The sequence below is a fragment of the Melozone crissalis genome, unplaced genomic scaffold (assembly GCF_028551555.1).
Source record: "Melozone crissalis strain CALT ecotype California unplaced genomic scaffold, PUWL_Pcris_2 ptg000016l_1, whole genome shotgun sequence".
NCBI lineage: Eukaryota > Metazoa > Chordata > Aves > Passeriformes > Passerellidae > Melozone > Melozone crissalis.
The window spans coordinates 36,081,667-36,104,805 of NW_026535794.1; the positions used below are offsets into that span (position 1 = coordinate 36,081,667).

A 23,139-nucleotide genomic window follows, 5' to 3' on the forward strand; every position below is an offset into this window, starting at 1 on the left:
AATATATCCTTGGCTTTCTTTAGAGTATACTGCATGCCTGTCTTCAGGCTATTCTTTTAGCTATAATGTCTAGAAATGTAGGGCTTTTTTAAAATCTGTGAATGGGGAAGTAATCACATGCCTCCTGGAGCAGCTTTCTGCTCATCAAATATTGCACGGTATGAAAAATACCACATCCCATGCCCCCAGCATCAAAAGGGGTGGCAACACCTGAGTTGCATCCATCCCTGGTCTCTGCCTGCCAGACCAAGAGGCATGTGATGCTGAAGCGCGTGGATTGTCTCACCCCTGCTCCCATTGGACAAGCACTCATCTTGCAGCAAAAAATGCCACTGTCCATGCCCAGTAGCACCCATGCCAGCAGTATGAGCAAACAGACCTCAGAGACTGAGCTCTCCTTTTAATCACAGAAGTTGTTGTTTTCTCTCAGTGTCAGTGGTTGTTGTTCCAGCCAAGGCTTTTATATATGTTATTCCTGGACTAACGAAAACTTGAAGTGCTGCTTGCCCTGCAATACCAAATTTATGGATGAGGAGACAACTTCAGCTTGCCAGGTGATAATTTGGCACCCTTATGTCAATGTTAAAATCCCTAGAGCTGTAAATATTTATTTGATATGAAATATAGTCCAGCTAACACATTATCATATGAATAAATCTAACCTTAAATAAAACATGTGCTCTCCATCTTTCATTCACTTTATAAAACTCTTGATTCTTGCTCTGTGCATTCTCAGCTTATTACAGCTATTCCAACATATAGCAGTCTGTGGTGTGCCTTGATTTCTTTTCTAATACAACATTCTGCTTCTTGTATGTCACCTCTTACAGCTTTTGCAAAGTTTTGATTTGATAGGACAAGCACAGTGAGGGCATTAGGACCGAGAGAAAGACGCACACATTGCTCTGTATTATGTCTGGCAAAGTGCTTCCTGACTGAGTGCCGTAGTTATGTGTGAAACAAAGTCAGGGACCGACTACTTCTCATCTGTTGATCACAGTTAACTTGAAGCCTCTGAACGGGGGAGAGCTGTCAGATCTGCTTTCTGAGATACAGTGCTTCAATCCAGGCAGCAATTGGAAACTTTGAAGAAGCAGAATCTACCCTTGAAAGAAACTATGAGAAATGGGATTTCTTTCAACTTAGAATTTTAAAAGGGAAAAAAAAATCAAAGCTTTAGCTACTCTTTCAATCAGCAAAGCATGCACTTTCCTAACTAAGCTGGGACTCCGCATAATAAAGGATCTACTTTATCTCGCTGGATCCATGCTACATCTTACTACAGTAAGTACAATATTAATAGGAATGTTATAATTTTTTTTTTCTGTAAATAGAGAGGAGAGAATGAAATGGCTTCAGTGAAATGTGAAGGGAGCAAAAAAATCCTCTTGGCAGATAGTGAAAACCAGGGCTTTTGTGCAACCCGAGGACTGAAATCTGAGGAAGATTCAAGTGATATTTAACATGACCATCTGTATAATTTTGTCACCAACAGTATGTTCTTGAGGAAGAAGTGCAGATATGGATCACGTAAGCTGCAGTTTCTCTTGTTGTTTCTGATCCTGGGGTTTTTACTACTGATGGTTACAACGCTGAATCCACCACCCAGCAACCAGAGCAAGGAAGGGACTTTCCAGCCTGTGGAGTTCAACCCCCGGGAAGGGTATCAGCTGGACTTTGTGGAGACCCAAGAGATGCTGGAAACCCAGGAGGAGAGCCAGCAGTATTACCCTCTGGATGGTCTATCGCCTTTCATCTCCCTGCGGGAGGATGAGTTGATCATGGCCGTCGTGTCGCCCACCGGCAAAAGGAACCACAGCCGGGCCAGGAAGGGCTATCGCGTGGTGAAGCAGCAAGGCAGGCGGCCGGAGGGGAAGGCAGAGGGGGGCCCCGAGTCCCAGCCGCTGTCCGTGCCCCTGCAGGACGGGCAAGGGGCTGCGGCGGGGGAGCGGCCGCTCGGCCTGGAAACGCACGGCTTTAACGAGGCGCTCAGCGAGCGGATCGCGCTGCGCCGGGACCTGCCTGAGGTACGACACCCGTTGTAAGTAAAACACCCTATTTCACTTCTGGGGGAAAACCTGCCTCCTTCCCCGCCGCCGCGTCCCCCCGCACCTCCACGACTGCTAACCCCGCACCTCTCCTCCTCTAGAGCTCGCGTCTTTCCTATCGAACTCCCGCTCCGGGTCGGGCGCTCCGCTCCTCAGACCAGGAACGCTCCCAGCCTCCTTCGGGAGGTGGTTCAAGCCCTCAGAGCCGGCGGGCGGCAAAGGTGGAGGGGGGCACGGTGCGGGAGGGGCAGCTGGGGCTCGCTGGGTGAGCGGAGCAGAGGCGCGGAGCGAAGAGCCTGTGGGGGCGGTGTGAGCGCTGCCGCGGCGGCCCCGCACTCCCGGCTCGGCCCGGCCCGGCTCCGCTCCGGCCCCGCCGCGCCCTGAGGCCGCGCGGGCGGCAGCGCCCCCTACCGGCGCCGCGTCACGGCAGGTGCCGGGGGCGGCAGGGCAGGGAGCGCCCCGGGCCCCGCCCTTCTCCGTCCGTCAGTCTGTCCGTCCGTCTGTCTGTCCGTCCGTCTGTCTGTCTGTCCGTCTGTCTGTCCGGCTGCTGGGCTGCAGAGGGGGAGGGAAGCCGCGCCGGATTGGCGAGCAGGAGAGGCGGCTTTCCTCCTCGGCCAGGCACCGTCTCAGCCCACCTGCCGGAGCTATGGGGTCACTGGGCTTACAAAGTGATGAATGGGTGAAGAGTTGGGGCTTTCGGCTCTTCCAGAACAAAAGTGACCCGATGGTCACTCATAAAAGTGGAGCCGACTCTGCACTGGTGTGGCCTCACTTTAAACAAATATCGTGTGCAGTTTTGAGCACCACAATATAAGAAAGATATGAAGCTGTCGAGGAGGATAGCAAAGGTGGCAGTGGGTCTGGAGGAGAAGTCGTGTGAAGAGCGACTGAGGTCTCTTGGTTTGCTCAGCCTGGAGAAGAGGAGACTGAGGGGAGACCTCATTGCTGCCTACAGGTTCCTCACAAGGGCAGGAGGAGGGGCAGGCACTGATCTCTTCTCTGTGGTGACCAGTGCCAGGACCCGAGGGAATGGCCTGAAGTTGTGTCAGGGGAGGTTTAGGCTGAATATTAGGAAAAGATTCTTCACCCAGATGATGGTTGGGCATTGGAACAGCTGCCCAGGGAAGTGGTCGTGGCACTAAGCCTGACAGTTCAAGGAGAATTTGGACAATGCTCTCAGGCAAATGGTGTGACCCTTAGGGTGTCCTGGGCAGGGCCAGGAGTTGGACTCAATGATCTTTGTGGGTCCTTCCAACTCAGAATATCCTGTGATTCTGTGGCAAGTATTGAAAGGAAACTGCTGGGAGGAAGGAAAGTGGAGACTGGTGTGTCAGACAAGCTCTGCCGACACCACAGCCGCCAGGCTGTAAGGCCACCGCGAAAAAATGTTGCATTTGAAACCCCAGGTGTTACATTTGAAGTCTGGAGACTCCAGAGCCAGTTGTCCCAGCAGCCCAGCTCATCACGCTTCTTAAAAAGGATTTGAGGTGTATCTACTATCAAGCTGCCCCAGGGAAAGTTCAGGTTGGACATTAGGGGGAATTTCTTCAAAGGGCAATTAAACATTGGAATTAAATGTCCAGGGAAGTGTGGAGTCACTGAAGCTGGAACTGTTTAAGGAAAGACTGGACATGGCACATAGTGCTGTGGCCTCTTTGAGAAGGTGATGATCAGTCAAAGACTGGACTTGATGATCTCAGAGGTCTTTCCCAACCTAATTGATTCTGTGATATGCTTCCCTTCCCAGAGGGAGCACAAGGAATGTGAGTGGTGTCTTGTCTCCTGTAACAAAAGCAATTGTAGTTTTCTCCCAGGACATAGTGGAAAGACATACTGGAAAACATTTTATATCAGACCCAGAATACATTTTTTTCTAGTGCTCATTTTCACATGTTTAAAGACAGCTGGCAGCTCTAATTTAAGGGTACAATCTCAAAGAAAGAGAAATGAAAGAGTGTTTTCTGTACTTACTGACTAGATTCAGTGTTAATTTGGTTAACTCCATTAAATAATGACATGCTGATATTATTTCAGTTATTTTTTGGCATGCTTCACTGCTAACTCTTCAATCTATGTAATGTTCAAAGGAGGAATGACTACCCTGGTTTACTGTCTTTGGTGGAAAGCCAAAAAACAATTTTACATTGGCAGCTGAAGGGCCATCCAACAAGATACAGCTTTAGTTAATTCTGATCTTGGTAACACTTAAGCCATGGTCTCAGAGCTCCTGGATGGATTTTGCTGTCTCACAAAACACTAGTTACAGCCTAAAGAGTTCTCAACACCACAGCTCACAGAGTCCAGAAACCCCCGATGTCAGCATCTGAGGCTGATTTAAATCCAGATCATAAACCTGGAGCAGAATATGTCTAAGCCAGACCTGCCCTTTATGGCACAACACATAAACCACAATGATGATTTTTAGGTGTAGTTTACTCTGGGGGCCTGGCTCACAACTGTGTCAGTCCAGTTTTACAGCAGTATAAAAAGAGAGCAAACCAGAATCAGATTGTCTGTGTTTCTATTCGGTTTGCATCATGTTGTTCACCACAATGCCTATTATTGTTTAATTAGAGAGAAGCCAACCGGTTAGAGATGTTTCAGTGAGTTACCTCCATGGACCCAGTCTCCCTCAGGTCACTTGGAATGGGATGGCAAATACTTCACATAAAAAGCAGCCCATGCTCTGAGGTACCTTCATCCCTCAAAGTGCTTTCTGCTGCTATCAGTTGCTCCAGCTGGGACTTACACTCTCCTGGACACCTGAATCAAGCCTGCCATTGTGACTTTTATCAAGGGGGTTCTGCCCAAAAGAAAGGTCTGTTTTCCTCTCTTGGGTTTGAGTGCCAAATGGCAAAAGAAACTCACAAGTTATCTACAAAAGTTTTAAGTTTCATTACCAAAGTATAGCTTCCTCTGGAGTGCTGTTTGGAGCTGAATCTCAATTAAATATTTTCCTGAAGGTGAGTGGGAGTCCCTGTCAGCTCTGCCTTTGCCTTGTCAGAATTGCTCTCTGTTCCTTGCTGCATGTGACAATTCCTTGTTTTTCACAAATTAGATTAAATCACTATGTCTCATATCAGTCACAGCCCTGACTTTTCGAAATGCCAATTTATGATAGGCAGGCTATGAAACTGCTCCAAATTACAGGGAAGGTATTTTTGTGTACCAGTACCCTTGTGCATTTTTGTGAAGATTAGATATCTATATTGCAAGTCTTTGCCAATCTCCATGGCAACTAAGCACTCGCCACCAAGGTTATGTGTTCAAGTACTGTTATTTTCAATTCTTTTCCAATTAAGATTCACAACAGCTTTATTTTCTTGCTATAACCACAGAACTAGCAACTAGCTGCTAATAGCTATAGAATGTTTCTGGTTAGAAGCTGCCTGGTACCAAAAGGACTGCATTAGATCTTCACTTTTCTTAATTATTTCTCTATTCTATTGCTTGAAAATACTCACTCCCAAGTCATGAGAATATTCTTTCCTTGATCCTGCTGAAAATGGAAACAATCACCTTATATGAAATTAGGAGGTAACAGTATTGTTGATTACACAAAATTAGTAAACCAAGGACAATATAGATTAATTAGTGTAAGAATAACCAAGAAAATTTTCCTTTCTATGCAAAAAAGGTGAACTATTGAAAAATACAATAAATTATTAAGATTGTCCTCATTTCAAATATGTATTCTATAGAATACATATTATTCTACAATATACATATTATTCTATAATATACTATAAAAGTGCATCTATAGCAATCATTTATGTGTATTAAATCATTCAGACCATGCAATCTCTTAAGTGATTAGCAGCTTTGTGTCTGGACAGTGTCTAGCAGCATAGAACCTCAGTCCATGAACGGAAGCACTAAGTAAAACACTAATAAACAGAAACACTAAAATTATATCCCTTACATGAATTTCTGCTGAGTAGCCAATTGTTTAACAACCACTGTAAAATCTGTATAATTATTTGCTTGGCAATACAAAAATGCTGAAATAACAATTGGCTACATTCAGCCAATTGTGTAATTCCTTGAAGAAATTCTTGCTGCCGGAGATTAAATGAGTTAGGACACTGAACGACTGTTATTTGGAAAATAAAAAGATTTTTTAAATGTGCTTTCTAATGTCAGCAAACGATAGACATAATCTTTGCATATCTACAATGGGCATTTGAAGGCATTTTCTGGAAAATGTGCACCCTCACACCGGAATAGATGGTTTCCATATACAGTTTCTGTGAGGATGAATGGGAAGTGTTTATCATCTTTAAATGTTTGAGTTATTGTGGTGGTTTAACACCAGCTGGGAATTAAACTTCCCCTGTTCCCCTCTGGTGAGGGAGGGACAAAGGATTAACTGTGGGTTGAGATAACAATTTACTGAAAGCCAACAGCAATGGAGTAAAGAAACACACAGTGACAGCAGCAATCTAATAACAAAAAGATACAAAAAGAGAAGGTGCTTTACCCACAGAAGGCATTCACCGCCTTGACTTAGCTCTGCCTGGCCACTGAGACAAAGATGAGTGGGATGTTCCTGTGTCTTGGCAATGACAGTGGTTATTCCAGAGACAAAGACAGATGGCAGGGGGATGTTCCTGTGGCTTGGCAGCGTACTGCAGTTATTCCTGAGACCAAGACAAGATGGTGGGCCCTCTCCTTACCCAGTGCCACATGGCCTCCTGAGACAAAGACAAGATGGCAGACTCCCTGCAGGCAGTGTTCCCCAAGCCCAAGACAATGAAAAACAATGAGGGAACAAACCCCCGAAACTGTCTGTCCACTTTGCACCATGCCACCTGCTTCCAGACTGCTCTGCTGGTTTGATTGCACACTGACTCCCAGCTGGGAGTCTCATTCAGCAGTGATTCATTTTCATTGGAAAAGCAACCTGTACAAACCTTATAATGAAAATACATTTTCTTTCTTAAATGTATCTATATTTGTAATCATGGCCTATGTAAGGATCCATGTCATTGCCATAAAGGACTGAGATGTTGGCTTCATTCTCTAGGATCTTGTACAGGTAATCCACAGGTATACTGATCTATTGTGCAGATGAGTTATTTCATTTGTTAGTCTTAATGGTACTGCAGTTGCTTGCTCTTTTCTTTCTTACTTGGGAAGATGTGGAGATTAGTGGAAGCTGGCCTGCTTTATCCCTCACTCTGCTCTAATTATCTTCACTTTTTCTTTACATTCTGGACTGTTTCTGTGTGAGCTCTGGTTTTTGAGGCAGACAGCAGGAAAAAAAAATCTATCCCAGAACACAGGAACACTTTCCTCTTTTTGTATTATAATTTGATACTGCTATTCCCATATTTTCCCTTCATATTCCAGTTTTGGATATACCTTAGTACTTTTTTTTTTTTTAGAAGTGAGTTGAGATCTCCACCCCGAAGGTTTAGGTGCTGCTTGCAACTTTGCTCTGAGAAAAAAACTTAGCCATTTGTTCCAGTGGTTCCAGTGTCTTCCTCATTTCACTCATGCAGGTGCCTACAGCAAAAATATGACTCCAGTCTGCCTACTGCTAGTGTCATCATCTGTTTCCATGATGAAGCCTGGTCTACTCTGCTGAGAACTGTGCACAGCATTATGGATACAGCCCCAAAGGCCTTCCTCAAGGATATCATCCTAGTTGACGATCTCAGCCAGCAAGGTAGCTCCCATTTCTCTCTATGTGAGTTCTTTTTTCCAAAACTTCAGGGAAGAAACTGTCCTCCTCCAAGAAATGCGTGAGGAGAGGAGAAGGCAAAGATGACTCCTAGGAAGCTAGCTAAGCACAGCCCAGAGCTGGCTACCAGATTTCACTATCCATCCCTAGAATTCAGCATAGCCTTTCAACTTTTAGATATGTTTCTGTTGTTCCCCCACATCCTTTACAACCACTCTGAACTTTCTTACTTTAAAATAAGATCACAGTTTGTAAATCTTAGGATTCCCACTGGACCAGGTCTGCTGTCATAATTTCCAGACTTGGATTTTGGCTGAAGCATAGAGTGGAAAAGTCCACATTGCTAAAGTAATCCAAAGTGCTTGGGAAAGCCAAACACCTGTAGTATCTCACTCTCATCTGTGTATTTTATGAGATGATGAGAGCATCCACCTTTTGCTGAAAACAGGAAAGGAGGCTATTAAGATTCCCACAGGAATAGCCTCATAACTTGTGAATCTCAGTTTCCATTAGTCTCTACTTCCCTTTGACATTATGCTGCCGCAGAAATATTTGAAATGTGGCCTACTTGGCCATTTAAAACAAACGCCCCTGAAACATTTTCCCAGCAAGAAGTAGCATCTCCTACTACCTGTTTCTTTTCTCTAACAGCTTGAATCAAAGCTAAAACATTTCAGCGACTGTTGTGTTTCTGCCAGGGCCCCTGAAGGCAGCTCTGAGTGAACACATCTCTAAGCTGGACGGTGTGAAGCTCATCCGGAGCAACAAGAGGCTTGGAGTCATCCGCGGTCGGATGCTGGGAGCCGCGCGCGCCGCCGGGGACGTGCTCATCTTCATGGATTCCCACTGCGAGTGCCAGAAGGGCTGGCTGGAGCCCCTGCTGGCCAGGCTCTCCAGCAGCCGGTAAATATCCCTGCGTGTGCTGATTTCTGCTGAAAGGGACCTGCTTGGAAAGTGTTGGGTAGTTTTTGTAATCCTCCCTTGGTTACATTCTTGCTTTTGGTCACATCCCTTTTATTTTCTACCTTATCAGCATATGCATCACTCTGATATGTGGGAAGCAGGTAGGTCTCATGGCTGATTATCCTCACTTCTACACCCTGTGTAAATTTTGGAATTTGTATCCTGTTAGAGCTTAGAAGCTTTAGAAGGCTTCCTGTTGGTCTGAATTAAAATGTTTCAGTCTCAACCTGTTTGTAAATCAGCAGACATCCACCAGAGAAAATTACTGCAAGACTCCATTGTTTTTACTTTTTAGCTGTCTCAGTAATGGAGGCAAGAATAAAATGCTTTGTCCTCCTGAGCCAGTTTGGCTGTGTACCATGTCACCTTTTGGCTGCCATTTCTCTTCCACAGAAAAAGCCCAGACTTGCAGGGCAATCTAGGCAGGTTTAGCTAATCACAGGTACTTTCACTGACCCCAAAGTAACAGAGTAAGGTAGAGATTAATATTTCTGAGTATTTGATGTTTAGGGTGGTTCTTGGGCCTGCTTTCTAATGTACAGCTAATCTCATCTATGCAGTCCTTTGAAGACATTAAAACCACTGCAAATGTTTCTAGGCTTACATGTCAGTAAATCTTTTATTAAAGGGACTTTTTGAAAGAAAAAATTGTACATTAACTTGTCACTTGGGAAAAAAATAATTGCTAGAGAGGGTAAAAAAAAAAGATTTTTAAACTCTTACTAGACTGTTAAATAGTCATGCTAAACACCTTCAAAGGCTGTTCCCAGGCACTGGAAGAAGGTGCTTTTATGGCTTATTATGTTTGCTTACAAGAGAATTAATGTGAGCTTCTAGAAATTATTACATCATTTGAATGAAAACATTACGAATACTGAAAGCAAGAGTAATGCTGCCTTAGAATGTTAGGAATATTCTTTTCAAAAAGGTCCTCCTTGGAAAAGCAGATTATTTTTTGTTTGTTGACAAATTAGATGGTTTACTATGAATATACTTCGTGATTCTTCTGCCTTGAAGTATAGTCTATTTTTGATGTTCAAGCAAAACTACTGTGTGTATCAATTGGCCAGTCCTTATTCAAGGGTGTTGAAATTGCTGAATTTAAAAGAGTTATACAAAGTCTCAGAGGAGAGCTATAGTGAAGGGAGAATTACAACAGCAAGAGAGAGAAGTTAGGACCCTACACCCCGACAATGTCAAAAATTCACTGTCAAAAATTATCCTTCCTGAGGGAATGCAAAGCCTCCAAGTCGGCTATTGTTCAGAGATTCTGTAGCACTGTCACCAGGGGGTGAGAAGGGAATTCTCTTCATTATAGAGCCCATATGCTCATTCATTACCCCAGGGAGAGCAGAATTTAACAGTGAATTAACTAAGATCTAATTGGATTAATGAAGCAAAGATGGAAAACGGATTGGATAGTCGTATGGGTTAAGCCATCCCTTTTTGTGTGCTGTATCAGTCACTGTGTCTGACCCTGGAGGCTTTGTCACTGCTAGTGAGGAGAGCCTGTGACATCCTCCAATGAGGAGGGAGGATAAGGTCTAAGGCACCTGGCAGTCACCTTCCCTTACTGTCCCTCTTTCTCCAGCTGAAGAATGGTGACAATTACACTGACCTGATCAGGAAGTTAATTCATGACTTTTCATAAATTGCTTGTAATGCTTGCATGGAGATCACCATGGAAATGTAAGGCACTGTCATAGTCAGCTTGGCTTCATTTAGCACTTGAGGAGCTGTTAAATTGAATCATGTGCACTGCCTGAGACTGCCCAAGTGAGGAAAGCACAGGAAGCTGAGACTGACTGGTGAAATATTCATCTTTCCTCTTCCTAATGTACCGATCAAACTGTAACTCATGCACTTTTGCTGGAAGGACAGGATGGGGAAACAATCACCTGGAGTGAGTGAGTTGTTTGCTGGCAAGGACCAATGCAGCCTTTCAAAGCTCAAACCTTTGCAGGAGCTTAAGTGAGCTATAGAGTGGTTTTAACTTTAAAAATAGTGATTAAGCCTAATTTTTTAAACTCCTGATCCAAGTATGTCAATATTATTGTGATCTGCCTTAGAGTGACGCTGAGAGATCCTTGCCCAGACTGAGATGTCACTGTGAGTTGAACACACTCACAACAAGAGAGATACTCAGTTTTAGTAGACTGTAGGATAAATATAAAAAAAAATTATCCCAGTTTTACAGGTATAGAAATATTTATACAGAAATACTTGGCAGATGTTTGAATTGTTCTAGGTAATGACATTTCATTTCCCTGCCTGATGGCTTTATTCACTAACCCAATCTAATTTATTTTTCTGAAAAAAAAATTAAGTAATTCCAAAGTCTTTGAATATAAACTTTTGAGCACCTTGACTGGGACTAGTTCTGTGAACCATGGCTAATAAATTGACTGAGAAGCTGTGCATCAGCTTAGTATATTGCCTAGAGAATGGTTCAGTGGTTTCTAAAGCATTCCTTGACATTTTGATTATTCAAGGATGAATACTGTAGGTACCTGGACAATATTAGAGAACCACATGGGATGCCCCACAGATCATTTCCTTTGACAACTGTTTGTGTTGTAGGCTAATTCCAGGTGAGTAGCATGGTGCATAACAATGCAGCTGTGCCATTATTACAGTCATCTTCGGATGGGTTTGCCTTCTCCAGGAGACTGCAGAGCTGCTATTTTGTATTCTGTCCAAAGGCAGGAAAGGCAGAGGGGCATATAATGAGCTGTGCCATGAAGCCTTAAAAATGTTGTTCCTTTGATCTAAAACCAGTGCTCACTGTGCTGAAACAGGATGATAAAAAAATATCCAAAACATATTTCCTTAAAATGCTTCATGAAAGCAAAATGAACCTTGATGATATCCTTGACAAGGAACTCCACCTGTAAAAGAGGCCTGGGCACCATAGCTATGGACAGAAGGGTGGTTTGCAAAGGGGTAGCTGGGCCTTGGGACCTCCCCTTGCTCCTTATTGCAAGGGCTGTTTCTCTCTGTGCTGCCTATGCCACAGCTCAAATATTAGATTAGGAAACAGAAATCTGTTACATTATTTAAAAGAGCTTATTTGGTTTCTAAAATTCAAAGTGCCTCTACTTAGCGCTGTGATTGTAGGTCACTTATCTTTAATGAAAATGCTGATAAACAGAATAAGAAATTAGCATAGCAGTGGAAAGGTGTTTCATCATCTGTGTGTTCCCATCAGGAGCAAATGGAAGCCTCTGCTTGTAGATACAGGAATAGAAAGAGTTCTGCTGTCCAGAAATTTTCAGTGTGGTTCTGATTTTATGGTAATACACAAGAGAGAAGGGAAATATTTTGCACTGAAGCTGAACAGCTTCTTCATCTCTTTTAGTCTGATTCCCCACTTTTCAGTGGCCCATATCCCAGCTTTTTGAGCTACCAAATACATGAGCCATCTGTTTTCTAACTTCTCACAGGCTTGGAGAAGCAGGATGTTATCCATTCAAAGCCCACACAACCCCAGCATCTGAGCATGCAATTCCATGCTGCTTTCCCAGTTTTGAAAGCCTTCCATACACTTCACATGTAACAGCCTTCTTCCTGGGATTTCTGTATTTGCCTGATTCTTTTACATCCCCCATTTGTCAATAACACTCATTTCAAATTCAGTAAATGTTCTGCATTTACATGGTAGGTTATGGAAAGGTAAGCTATCTCTTTACAGTCTTTCACAGTTGATCAGGATCAGAAGGTGACCTATTTTAAAGAAGTTGAGGTAAAGAAAATAAAGGCATGAGTCTACAAAGGCGAATATTACTGCTAAACACAGGAGCAATAAAGATTTAGGCAAAATTCATGGCTCAGTGCCCTGACTGTCCAGTGTTAAAAGGTGTTAGTTACCTCTACAGATTTTGTTACTCTACATACAAGTTTTAATATTTTAGCAAAAAAAAGCAGGTTCAAAAATTATTTTTAATGAAACATTCCCCTAGCACTCTGCTTTGCAGAGATTTGCTCAGTGCTTAGCATATGAATACTCCGGCTATTCGAGTAGACTCCTATGCCCTAAGTTAGTCTGGAGTTGGTCTGGAAGGCAGTATTTAAGTAATCCTTTATAACATTCCTTATCACTGCATTTTATCTTCTTATTAACCCTATCTAATTTCAAGTGCTCTGTATTTCCAAGACTTCAGTTAGCCAGCAAGGTGCTCTCAGTGGAAATGCAGCATTTTGTGGAACCAGCTTGGGTCCTCAGTTACTCACTGTAGTTTTGACTGGGCACAGAAACAGAGAACTGGGACTGCCTGGATTTCTTAGCTATCTAATTTTTGCAAGCTGTGATACACCCTGAAATAGTTTGAGAATTACACATCATTTTTATGTTTAGTTTTTAGGGATTTCTCTTTCTCCTTATATAAAGGAGGATTTAAACAGATTAAAATCTATTCCCTTCCCAGCAAAACAAAGTATAAATCAGTACCAAAGCACTTTCAAAAAAAGTGTATCCAATACTTCAAAACTGATACATTAATTAAATCTTCCTCTCCCCATGTTACTTAGTTTAAAATTAGAAAAGAACATAATGTCCATGATGACTGTAAAGGGTCATGGGAAGACATTTCATTTGCAATTGTATTTGGTAAAGAAATCCCAAACCAGGAAATTGTTCTTGTTTGGGTTGCTCTTTTTCATGGAATTGTGACCTTTTGTAATTTGTGTGAGTTCCAAGCATTTGAAATATTCACAGATTAGTCAAACAGTTCAAAGCCTTGCTGCTAGTTGTATTTGAATTTCCTGTTTTTCCCTTCCCTCAGATTCCACAGAGTAAAATTAGTGATAGTTTGTGTTTCATTTCAAAGTGCTGAGAAGCTGCTGTCTGCCAGTTACCCAGTTAAAAAAAAGAATAGCTAAGAACATCTTCCAATTACCATCGACTGCAAATTTGCCTTTAGAACTACACAAATGTGAAACCATCTTTGAATATGCAGAAAACAGCTATTTTTTTCAAAATCATACCAACAAAAAATGGGTAAAGCGCTGCTTCATTAGGATTAAAATTGAATATTGATCAATTTTCACACAAGATAAAGTTATTACATTCTTCTATTTCAAATCAGAAAGACTCCCAATATTTAGTTTTAAGAAGGTGTGTTTCTGTTGGTTTCAGCAAAGCTACATCATGACTATATTACACTTACACCAGTTGAAGCTCTAGCATTACTCTTACAAACATACTCTTGAAAATTGTTAATCTTGGCATTCTGAAAAAGCTACATAAGTAGTAGCTCTAAAACACAGTTATCAGTTTTTACTGTATCATTTTGTGGGAAAGGAGATCAGATTTTATTTTTTTCTGTCTATGGTTGAATTTAGCCAGGATAGAACATGGCCTATTCCTGTGAGTTATTTCCAATTTAAACACTGTAATTTTCCATGTCATAATTTGCAGATAGTTTGGATAATTGCTTGGTCTCCAAACTATCAGAATCCATTATGACCTTACTGGTATATTTCTTGAATTGAAATCTTGAAGAATCAATGCCCAATAACTAGAATTACTACTGTGGTGCCTGCTCTTGTCAGCAATTGCACTCATGGTAGAAGTACCACTGGAGTTTGGAGCTTTATAGTGGCAACACATTTAAGGTGGATTAAAAAAAAAAGACAGGTTTTAAACAGTTACAATGATATGAAAATGTAGAATAGTCTGAATTGTTTGGATCATCTGATCCAGACTATATCTGTGTGTGTCTGTCTCTATCTGAACTACCCAGGATCAGTTCATGTGGTCTAGTCTGCATGGCCAAGGTCTTCTGAGTAGTTTAGTCTACATTGCCTCTGACTTCTACTGATACACCCTCCTGATATTTCCCTCTTGAATCTGAAATCATAAAATAAACTACTCTGGGCTCATTCATTCCTCAGTCCTGTCTGAATGAGAATGGATAAACCAGTAGCAATAGATGTGTGGGTTTCAGCAAGCAGCAGCAAACTGAGGTGGGAACTGTGCAGCTGCATCGACACTCCCACCAGGCAGTTGTCAGAGATTCTCCTACACCGGAGAATGCAGCAGGCTGTAGAAATTACTGTTACAGTGACTTTTCATTTTTGACATTTAGTAATTTAAAATCCATTTAACTTGTCAGATGGATTTCCCCCAGCATATCAAAGAAAAGAAATGCCTGTTTGTGTGAGTCCAGTGGGACACCACCTTTAGAAGCAGGCAGTTTGCTTTGCATGCTGTTAGTGGGTAAAGCTTCCAGTAGAAAGGGCCCTGCTGGCTTGAGTCCTGGTGGTTTCTCCTGTCATGGATACAAAACTGTATCACAAGGACATCATTAGGAAAATCAGGGAAGGATGTCAGCTTTATTATTTTTATTTTTACTATCACTTCTTTCCATTTCTTCTTGAGCCCTGGGGAAGGATGACAGGAACTCACTGCCTTGATGTAAATGCCTGCAAATGCTGCATGTGACCATAAAATTTTCTCACCTATTTGTAAACCAGATGCTTGTTTCTAAGAGTGCTTATTATTGCATGTTATAAAGGATGATTTTATACCTGAGCAGAGAAATAAAATCACTTTTTTATTTTAAATCTTCCTGGCTTAAGCTCATTATGGGACAGTCTGCTCTTACTAGGAAAAAAACCCAGGTCATATTAAAGCAATCCTCTGCATGGTTCATCTTTGTAGTCTCAACTAGAAAGCAGTAGTCTTACTCTGTGGGCTTCTACAAAAGCCTCTACAGGAAATGTCAACTGTAAAGAAATAAAGTTGGGCATTTCCCCCTACTCTGATACTGAAAAAACATTATTCTGGTGATTGTAGAGGCATAGAAGATATTTCAAGATTACATTATCATAACCCAGAGCTACCATCTTCCTTAGCTGGTTCTGGCCTCTGCCATGGAAAAATACAAATCTCTCACTGCACAGGAGACTTCTGAGATGTCCTTTCTTCCCTGACAGTCTTATGTTTCAATCAAATTTCTCTCCTTGTGATTTCTGACCAACATATACATCTTAAAAGAGGAGATAAAAACATCTACATTTTGCCCCCAAACTGACCATTTCATGTTTTTCTCTCTGTTTTATCAGGAATTTTTTTCCTAGGGAATAATTTCCTACATAGATATTCCTAGTCTAATAATAATTTTTTCCAGTGTACCTTAATCCCTCTTAAATATTACTGATTTTTCTCCAGAAGAACTTCTGTCATAGACCAGCCTTTCACTGATACCAGAGACCATCCTTTTAGCATAACAGAGAAGAAATGGATAATGTTATTCTTCAATACTTTTTCCCTGCAGTCCCTAACACCATTTCATTCATACTCTGAAAATTTCCAAATGTCATTGACTTGAAAACAAGGAACACTGAAGGCTGTTCTGAACTACCAGTTCATTCCAAGAGGATGTGCAAGTACGCTGTGAAATACTGTGATTTCTTTGCCATAGGGAAATGTCTAGTACCTCTTCTCAGACTAATCCAAATTTAACTGAAGTTAGAAATAAATCAAGGATTGTCACTTAGAGTGTAATGGTTCTGTTCTTGCTCTTAAAAGTAGGTTCCACCCTGGGACAGTGCCTTTGCAAGAGCATTCTAAGATTGTGATAAAATACAAACAGGCACTGGCTTATGAACTCAGTAATAAATATTTTTTCAAAACAACCATCAGAACAAACTAAGGATAAGTGCACCCTTTATTGGCCTGATGTGACAAACTCATGAAGTGTGTGCAACATTTACAGGAAAATCAGAGGATGGTAAAGGGTGAGAGGCCAAAACCATCTTCTTCTATGAACTTTGCATCCATGCAGAGCCTGTAGCATCAGAGGCTGGGGCCTCTGTGTGAAATAGCTTTATAAGAATTCTGATGGCTAACTCCTAACAAAATCCTAGATAGTGTTAAATGACAATGCAAGGTACAGGGTATCAGTAAATTATTGATCTTTAGATTCCTCACTTCAAGCTCAGTATTCCCATGCAACGAGCATGAGAATCCCAGCATGAGCTTCTGTCAGCAGGGAAACTAAGGACACTCAGCATTTAGAGGAGTGCTTGTGCTTGGCACTGTCAAAGAGGAGAACTAATGTTTACTGAGAGGAATGGACTTCATTTATGCTTTGGTTTGGGAAATAAGTGGTATTGTTTTTTTCAGAAACAGTGTCATCTCCCCTGTCATAGATGTCATAGACTGGAAGACCTTTCAGTACTATCACTCTGTGGGCTTGCATCGAGGTGTTTTTGATTGGAAATTAGATTTTCATTGGGAACCAGTGCCAGAGCATGAAGAGAAGGTACGACAGTCTCCCATCAGCCCTATCAGGTAACAGTCCATCAGACAATGTGCCTTGCTCAGCTCAGCAGCAAAACTGCACAGTTTGGGTCATCTTGGGTCATCTTCCAGCTAACAAGAGAAAGGTCTTGTTACTTGCACTTGCTCAATTAATAACTCTTAAGGGATAGGTTTTTTGTTGGTGCTGGTTTTTTGGCCTTTTGTAAGCATTCTAACTAGACTGCAGTCACACTTTCAATGTGACAAATATTTTCCACACATCGACACAACTAGAGAACAGCCTGACTAGACAAGGTGTGGAGATTTGTAGGGAAAGCAGAAGACATGTCATACAGAGTTAAAAAAGATGTCTTACTCATGATCTGTTTATCCCTTGTTTTGAATGTACATGTGTGCAATGTTCCCCACTGTTCTGAGTCTTATTTGATAATTCAGCTCTTATCTCCCTTCTCCAAGTTTTGGTTAGATAATCAGTTCATTCAAGCTTATATGGAACAGTAGTGAATCATTTTGTAATACTCTATGGAAATGGTGGAATTTTCACCTTCTGTGTAATTCCTTATCCATAAACAAGGTGTTCACTTCCAAACTGTTTTCTACACAGGAGTCCTGCAGTAGCTGGTGCAGTGGTGGCCATGGATCGACATTACTTCCAAAATACTGGAGCTTATGATTCTGACATGACCATGTGGGGAGCAGAAAACCTGGAACTATCCATTAGGGTAAGGACCTTAATTAAAACATCAAGATGTGGTAACTATTGCAATTTTAAGGAACCTGAGTGAAAAAGGAAGAAGATATTTGCAAAAACAGTGCAGAACATGTTGGGTAATGGAGACTACAACCTTCCCTGCAGAAATCAATCCCCATGCTCCACAGCCTGTCAGGACTATACAAGAACATGCAGCTGCTGTGAGTTAGGAGCATTATGTCAGAAGAAGGAAGGTTTGCTGGCTATCACTATCTGCCTGAGGCCTGAGTCACTGCTTTTGGCACCCTCTGAAAGCTGTCTCTTCTATTCTGGCATGTTAGCATGCACCAAAGGGAGAGTAACTTTATTTCTTTGGCAGCCTGTAATTTTAATAGCAAATTGCTTATATTAAATCCTTTGCATTGACTTTTGCTGAATACGAAGAGTAGCTGATATTGAAAACCAATGAAAATTGCAGGCACAAAGGGGTATAGTGTTTTTATTGTCCCAGACAAGGGAAGCTGTGCACCCAGATCTCTCCACTACTCTGCACTGTTTGTGCACAGAAAAACATAAAAGCATATTAATAGCCATACTGGGTCAAATCAGAGGTCTCAATGCCCAGAATCTTCTCGGTGTCTGTGGGGAGCAATGTATGAAGAAGCATATAATAATGCTCCCGCTGTCTCCAGCATTTCCTGAAGCAGAGCCTGGAGTAAAGGAGCTTCTCCCTTTCAGATAGAAGTAATCTAAATAAGGTAATCTCTATTTGTGCTTTCACCTGTGTTTCAGACCTGGCTCTGTGGTGGCTCTGTAGAAATTATCCCATGCTCCCGAGTTGGGCACGTCTATCGAAATCACTTCCCCCGCGCTTTCTCCTATGAAGAGGCCATTGTGAGGAACAAAATCCGGATAGCAGAGACCTGGCTGGGTTCCTTTAAAGAGAACTTCTACAAGCATGACACAGTGGCTTTCTTAATCAGCAAGGTAAAAACATCTCTAGTGGTTTGTTTTGGAGGTTTGTGTAGAGATAGGTGAAGGGAGAGGAATAGGAGTGGTGGTGTCTGTATGCAGTCAGATGCAGGGGATAATCTTATTATTAAACCTTCCAGTGAAAGAGCTGTCAGATCAAGAAGGAAAGAGAGAAACTTGTACCTAAGCTCAGCTTTGTGCTGAAGTTATCCAATCTTATGGAGTATAATCTCTTCTCCAAATGACTCCCCAACAAGCTGTGATTTGTTTTGTCACTGATGGAGGGTTGTGATGCATCTGAAGTGGAAACCTGCAGCATTGTGTGCTCAAAGGACTGTCCTAGAGGGTTCATTCTCAGTTTCTGGTTTTCCTCATAGGGTTCATGAGGATATTCAGTGTTAGTCACAGGCAAGTGGCAAATTATAGTCTCTCCTGGAAGGGAAAATATCTGAGTGGTCTAGTGACAGAAAAGGTATGTTTTTTTCCCTGAACTGACATATCCAGAAGCAACTGAACCGAGAAAGCCAGATCTCAACATGCCACTATTTATAAGTTACCTTTTCATTAGAAGCATGGTGTGGACATCTGACTAGACATTCCTCCAGGAATTTGGATTCCCAGCAGCCTGTAAGCTAGGACAGGCTTGCAGGCAGATGTGTGGTGTAGCCCTGGCAGGCGCCTACAGTTGAACCATCTGCAGGTTACACACCATCCAATAACTACAGAATGGCCACACCTGTACAGTCTCCATGGCAGATCAGGGGTGGTCAAGGAACTGTATATCCCTTGTATCACAAACAAGTGGATGTTTGCTTACTTTGGTTTTTGCTTACTTTTGCTTACTTTTTGTTTGGGAGTCTTGCAGCTGTGGGGAATGTTGTTGATGGAGTTAATGTTGTTAATAATGTTAATGTTGCTGCAGTTCTCAGGAATTCTCTGGCTTTGGTACCTTTTCTTGTAATCATATTCTTTCTACAAGGTAGTGGACAAACTTGTAAGCAGTTTTGAATGAAAGTATCATTTATCTTCCTGTTCATTTCACAATGACAGGCTTTTAAGGAGAAAAAAAATCACTGAAAGCATTTAGGCAGAGCACAGGTAGGTGCTGTGCAGTTTCCCATTCATATTTGCTCCGGTGTTTCATAGAATCAGAGAATGGTTTGAGTTGGAAAGGACCTTAAAGATCCTCTCATTCCAACTCTCCTGCAGTGTGCAAGGATTGCCATTCACTAGATCAGGCTGCTCAGGGCCCCATCCAGCATGGCCTTGAGCAGGGATGAGGCCTCAGGGATGATGCCTCATCCCCTTGAGCAGGGATGGGGCATCTACAGCTTCTCTGGGAAACCTGTGCCAATGCCTCACTACCCTCCAAGTAAAGGATTTCTTCCCAATAACTAATCTAGACCTGCTCTCTTTGAGTTTAAAACTACTGCTTCTTTTTTAAGTCACCTTTAGGTGCTGGGAGGCTGCTCTAAATTCTTCCTGAAGCCCTCACTTCTATTCAGTTCCATCAAGTGATCCCCCACTTGCTCTTCCCTTATAGGGCAAGGGACTTCCTTCCTCTTCCCCACTCACTCAGAGGATCAGGGTCTTGAGAGAATAGAGATCCTGACTGCCAGCAAAGGCTGAGGAATACAACTCAGCCTTCTCCATATCAGTCACCACCAGTTCACTTTTCTTGGTTATCAGTGCAGAGGGGGGGCATCTTTTCTGACCTATGTATCTATAGAATCCCTTCTTGTGATTCTTTGTGTCCCTTGCCAAGTCCTGTTCCAGCTTTGCCTTGGCTTTCCTGAAAACCTGGAACTATCCATTAGGGTAAGGGCCCTAACACATTCAAACCATATCCCTGTACCTTCCTCAGGTCACCTGTCCCCACTTTCACTGTCTGTGCATTTCTTTCTTACTCCTCTGTTTGAGGAGCAGATCCTTGCTCAGCCATGTTAGTTTATAGCCTGCCTTGCTCAATTTCCTACACACTAGAATAGAGAGCTCTTGCACTGTAGGAAAAGTGGCTTTAAGGAGCTGCCAGCTCTGGTCAGCACCTCTGTCCTTAAGGACTGTTTCCTAGGGGATCTCTTTCACCAGCTCCTTAAACAGCTGGAATTTTGCTCTTGCAAAGTTCAGGGTCTTGACTCTGCTCCTCACCAGGCTCACACTCCTTGAGATCACAGACTCAAGGGCTTGGTTGCTGCAGCCCAGGCTGCCACCAATCCTGAAGGCTTTAATGAGCTCACCTGCATTGGTGAGCACCAATAATACCTGCCCTGCATGCCTCATTCATTCAGGGCTGGCCATCACCCAAGAAAGCCAGATCCAGCAGGAGCTGCATTATAGTGGGGAGAGAACAGGACTGTACATCAGTGTGACTTCTCTCTTGCTGCCTAACCTGACCTCCTTATGCTCCACCAGTGGATCTGCCTCTCCAGTTAGCCTACTAATTGTAGAGTCTGGAATTATTGTGTTTCCTTTTTTAGTATTATTTTCACATTTTTAAAAGATCCTCCCTCACTGCCTGTGTTGCAGGTTTGAACTTCACTGGCCAGGAGCTTGTCAATTGATTCACAAATGTTTATAGCCACTAGACCAAGCCTTTTAAAATGGGCAGTGAGGTTTTTAAATCATTTAATAATTCCCTGAAGGCTTTTCTTGTCAGCTCAGAAGCAATTTTCTCTACTAAAAACTAGTCACCAATGATACAGCTTGCTAGCTGTAAGCAGCATGACCTTTTGCCTGAGTTTATTCTAGCCAGAAGACTTTTACTACTTCTGAGTATGATGCTCCCTCAAATGATCAATTTTATGATCTCTGGGTGCAGCATACCGTAACATAAATGGCCCTTTTTGTGTGTTCCTTTCTTTCACAGCCGATGTTTTCAGGCTGTCAGTGCAGCGGGATGTTATTCAAAAGGCTCAGGCAAGCGAGGACATTATTGCCGCTCAGCGGCAAAGGGCCCTGAGGGGATTTATTGCGCTGAGAGGGTGAGCAGAGCCACCTATGGGCCACTATAGAATTCTCCGTGAGTCTTCACCGCCACCATTGCTCACTGCAGAAAACAACCAGTGACCTCCATTTAGCTGGCTTTATAACTCTTCTTGGTTTATGGTCTGAATCACATCTTGCACAGAATGCCTGTGGTGTGAGCATTAAACAGATGAATTAAGCTCTTCCCAGCTCTGTACTAGTTCAGCCATCAGCTTTTTGGCTCCTTTTCTTGTGTGGTTTGCATATTGAATCTACAAGCACAGTTTCCTTTCAGATTGGTTTACAGGGACAATGACTTTCTTTACATTATTTACCCCATTTATTCAGCATCAAATGCAGACTGTAACTAGTATGATAAAATGAGATTTACTGTCACTGCCTTCCTCAGCCAGGGCAAGGTCTCACGAGAAACCTCTCTTTTTAGGGGAAGCATTTTACTTCTCTCTCTCCCTTTTCCAAGAAAACCTCTGGGGGACAGGTTTGTGTGGTGCAGAATTGCTAAGCTTTGTTGTTATGCTTATTGAATCTAAGACTGACACTGAAGTATGAGGTTCTCTTTAAGGTACTGCAACTGTTGAGCTTTGCCTGTGGAGTTCACAAAGGCTGGCAAACAGTGCCATACGGAATGATTGATCCTTGCCTTAAGAGACTGACACCTCACCTTGGATCACCAAGGCCCTTCATTTGTCAGTGTTTTCCATTATGCAAAGTCCTTTTCTTTCTTATGGATACAGAGAAATAGCTGGTCTGGGAAAAAGTTATTTACGGGCAATTCTCTGCTTACATTGCCAATTTGAATTTTTGATGAAGAAATCCAGACCAGTTTCCTGGAATCCCATCCCAAACTGCATTTTTTAAAAAATAGAAACATGAAGAGGGGAGATCTACTTCTGCTGGTAAGAAAGAGGAGAGAAACTTTTAAGGGTTGTTAGATGTTTTTAATATTTGGGCACTGAGAGATTTAGAAAAGCGTTTTGTGTGGTTTTGAAACTGCAGAATTAGACACATAAGTGCTTAGAGGTTTTGAGAATCCCTTTAGTCATCTTTAGTGCTAAATACCCTCAAATATTCAGCCTGTCAGCCTTTGCAGTACAGATGCCTGTAGCTGCACCAAGGGTTGAAGGCATTTGTCTTTTTTTCATAACAGAGTTGCTACCAGGAAAGTTGAGAGCTGATATTGTGTCTTTATAATTCAAGAAAATGGAGAAATCATAGGAAAGGTTTAATGTATTATAGCTGCAGAGCACCTTTGTTCATTAGATTTAGTAACTGTCAGATAATAGACAGATAATAGGTGATAGACTATATTTTGGGTTAAATTCTGTCATCGCTTATTCCCTCTGATCATAGAGGACTGACAGTAACTGGGTAATTTGGGCTGTTAAAGGCCAGGAAATTGAGTTTTTATCAGTGAGAAAAATTCTGTATTAAATGGCAATCTAATACAATCCCACTGAATTTCAGTGCAACAACTATCAAACTTGATCCTGACTTTTTTAAAATAAAAATATGACAAAGACTGCCTTAT

General features: G+C 42.2%; 1 protein-coding gene across 2 annotated transcripts in view; it reads left to right on the plus strand.

The window, feature by feature from the left end:
• The first annotated feature begins 383 nt into the window (after nucleotides 1–383).
• GALNT15 (polypeptide N-acetylgalactosaminyltransferase 15) overlaps nucleotides 384–23,139 on the plus strand; it is a 34,085-nt gene continuing 11,329 nt past the window's right edge. Inside the window, exons 1-7 of one of the 2 annotated variants that reach the window (XM_054273623.1) lie at nucleotides 384–554; nucleotides 1,496–2,041; nucleotides 7,553–7,719; nucleotides 8,433–8,637; nucleotides 16,826–16,993; nucleotides 17,568–17,685; nucleotides 18,447–18,641. In XM_054273623.1, coding sequence (XP_054129598.1) covers nucleotides 529–554; nucleotides 1,496–2,041; nucleotides 7,553–7,719; nucleotides 8,433–8,637; nucleotides 16,826–16,993; nucleotides 17,568–17,685; nucleotides 18,447–18,641 — 1,425 coding nt within the window. In that variant the 5' untranslated portion in view covers nucleotides 384–528. Of the gene's footprint in view, nucleotides 555–780; nucleotides 1,285–1,495; nucleotides 2,042–7,552; nucleotides 7,720–8,432; nucleotides 8,638–16,825; nucleotides 16,994–17,567; nucleotides 17,686–18,446; nucleotides 18,642–23,139 lie in introns of those variants that run through there. The other variant, XM_054273625.1, reaches the window with a different exon arrangement.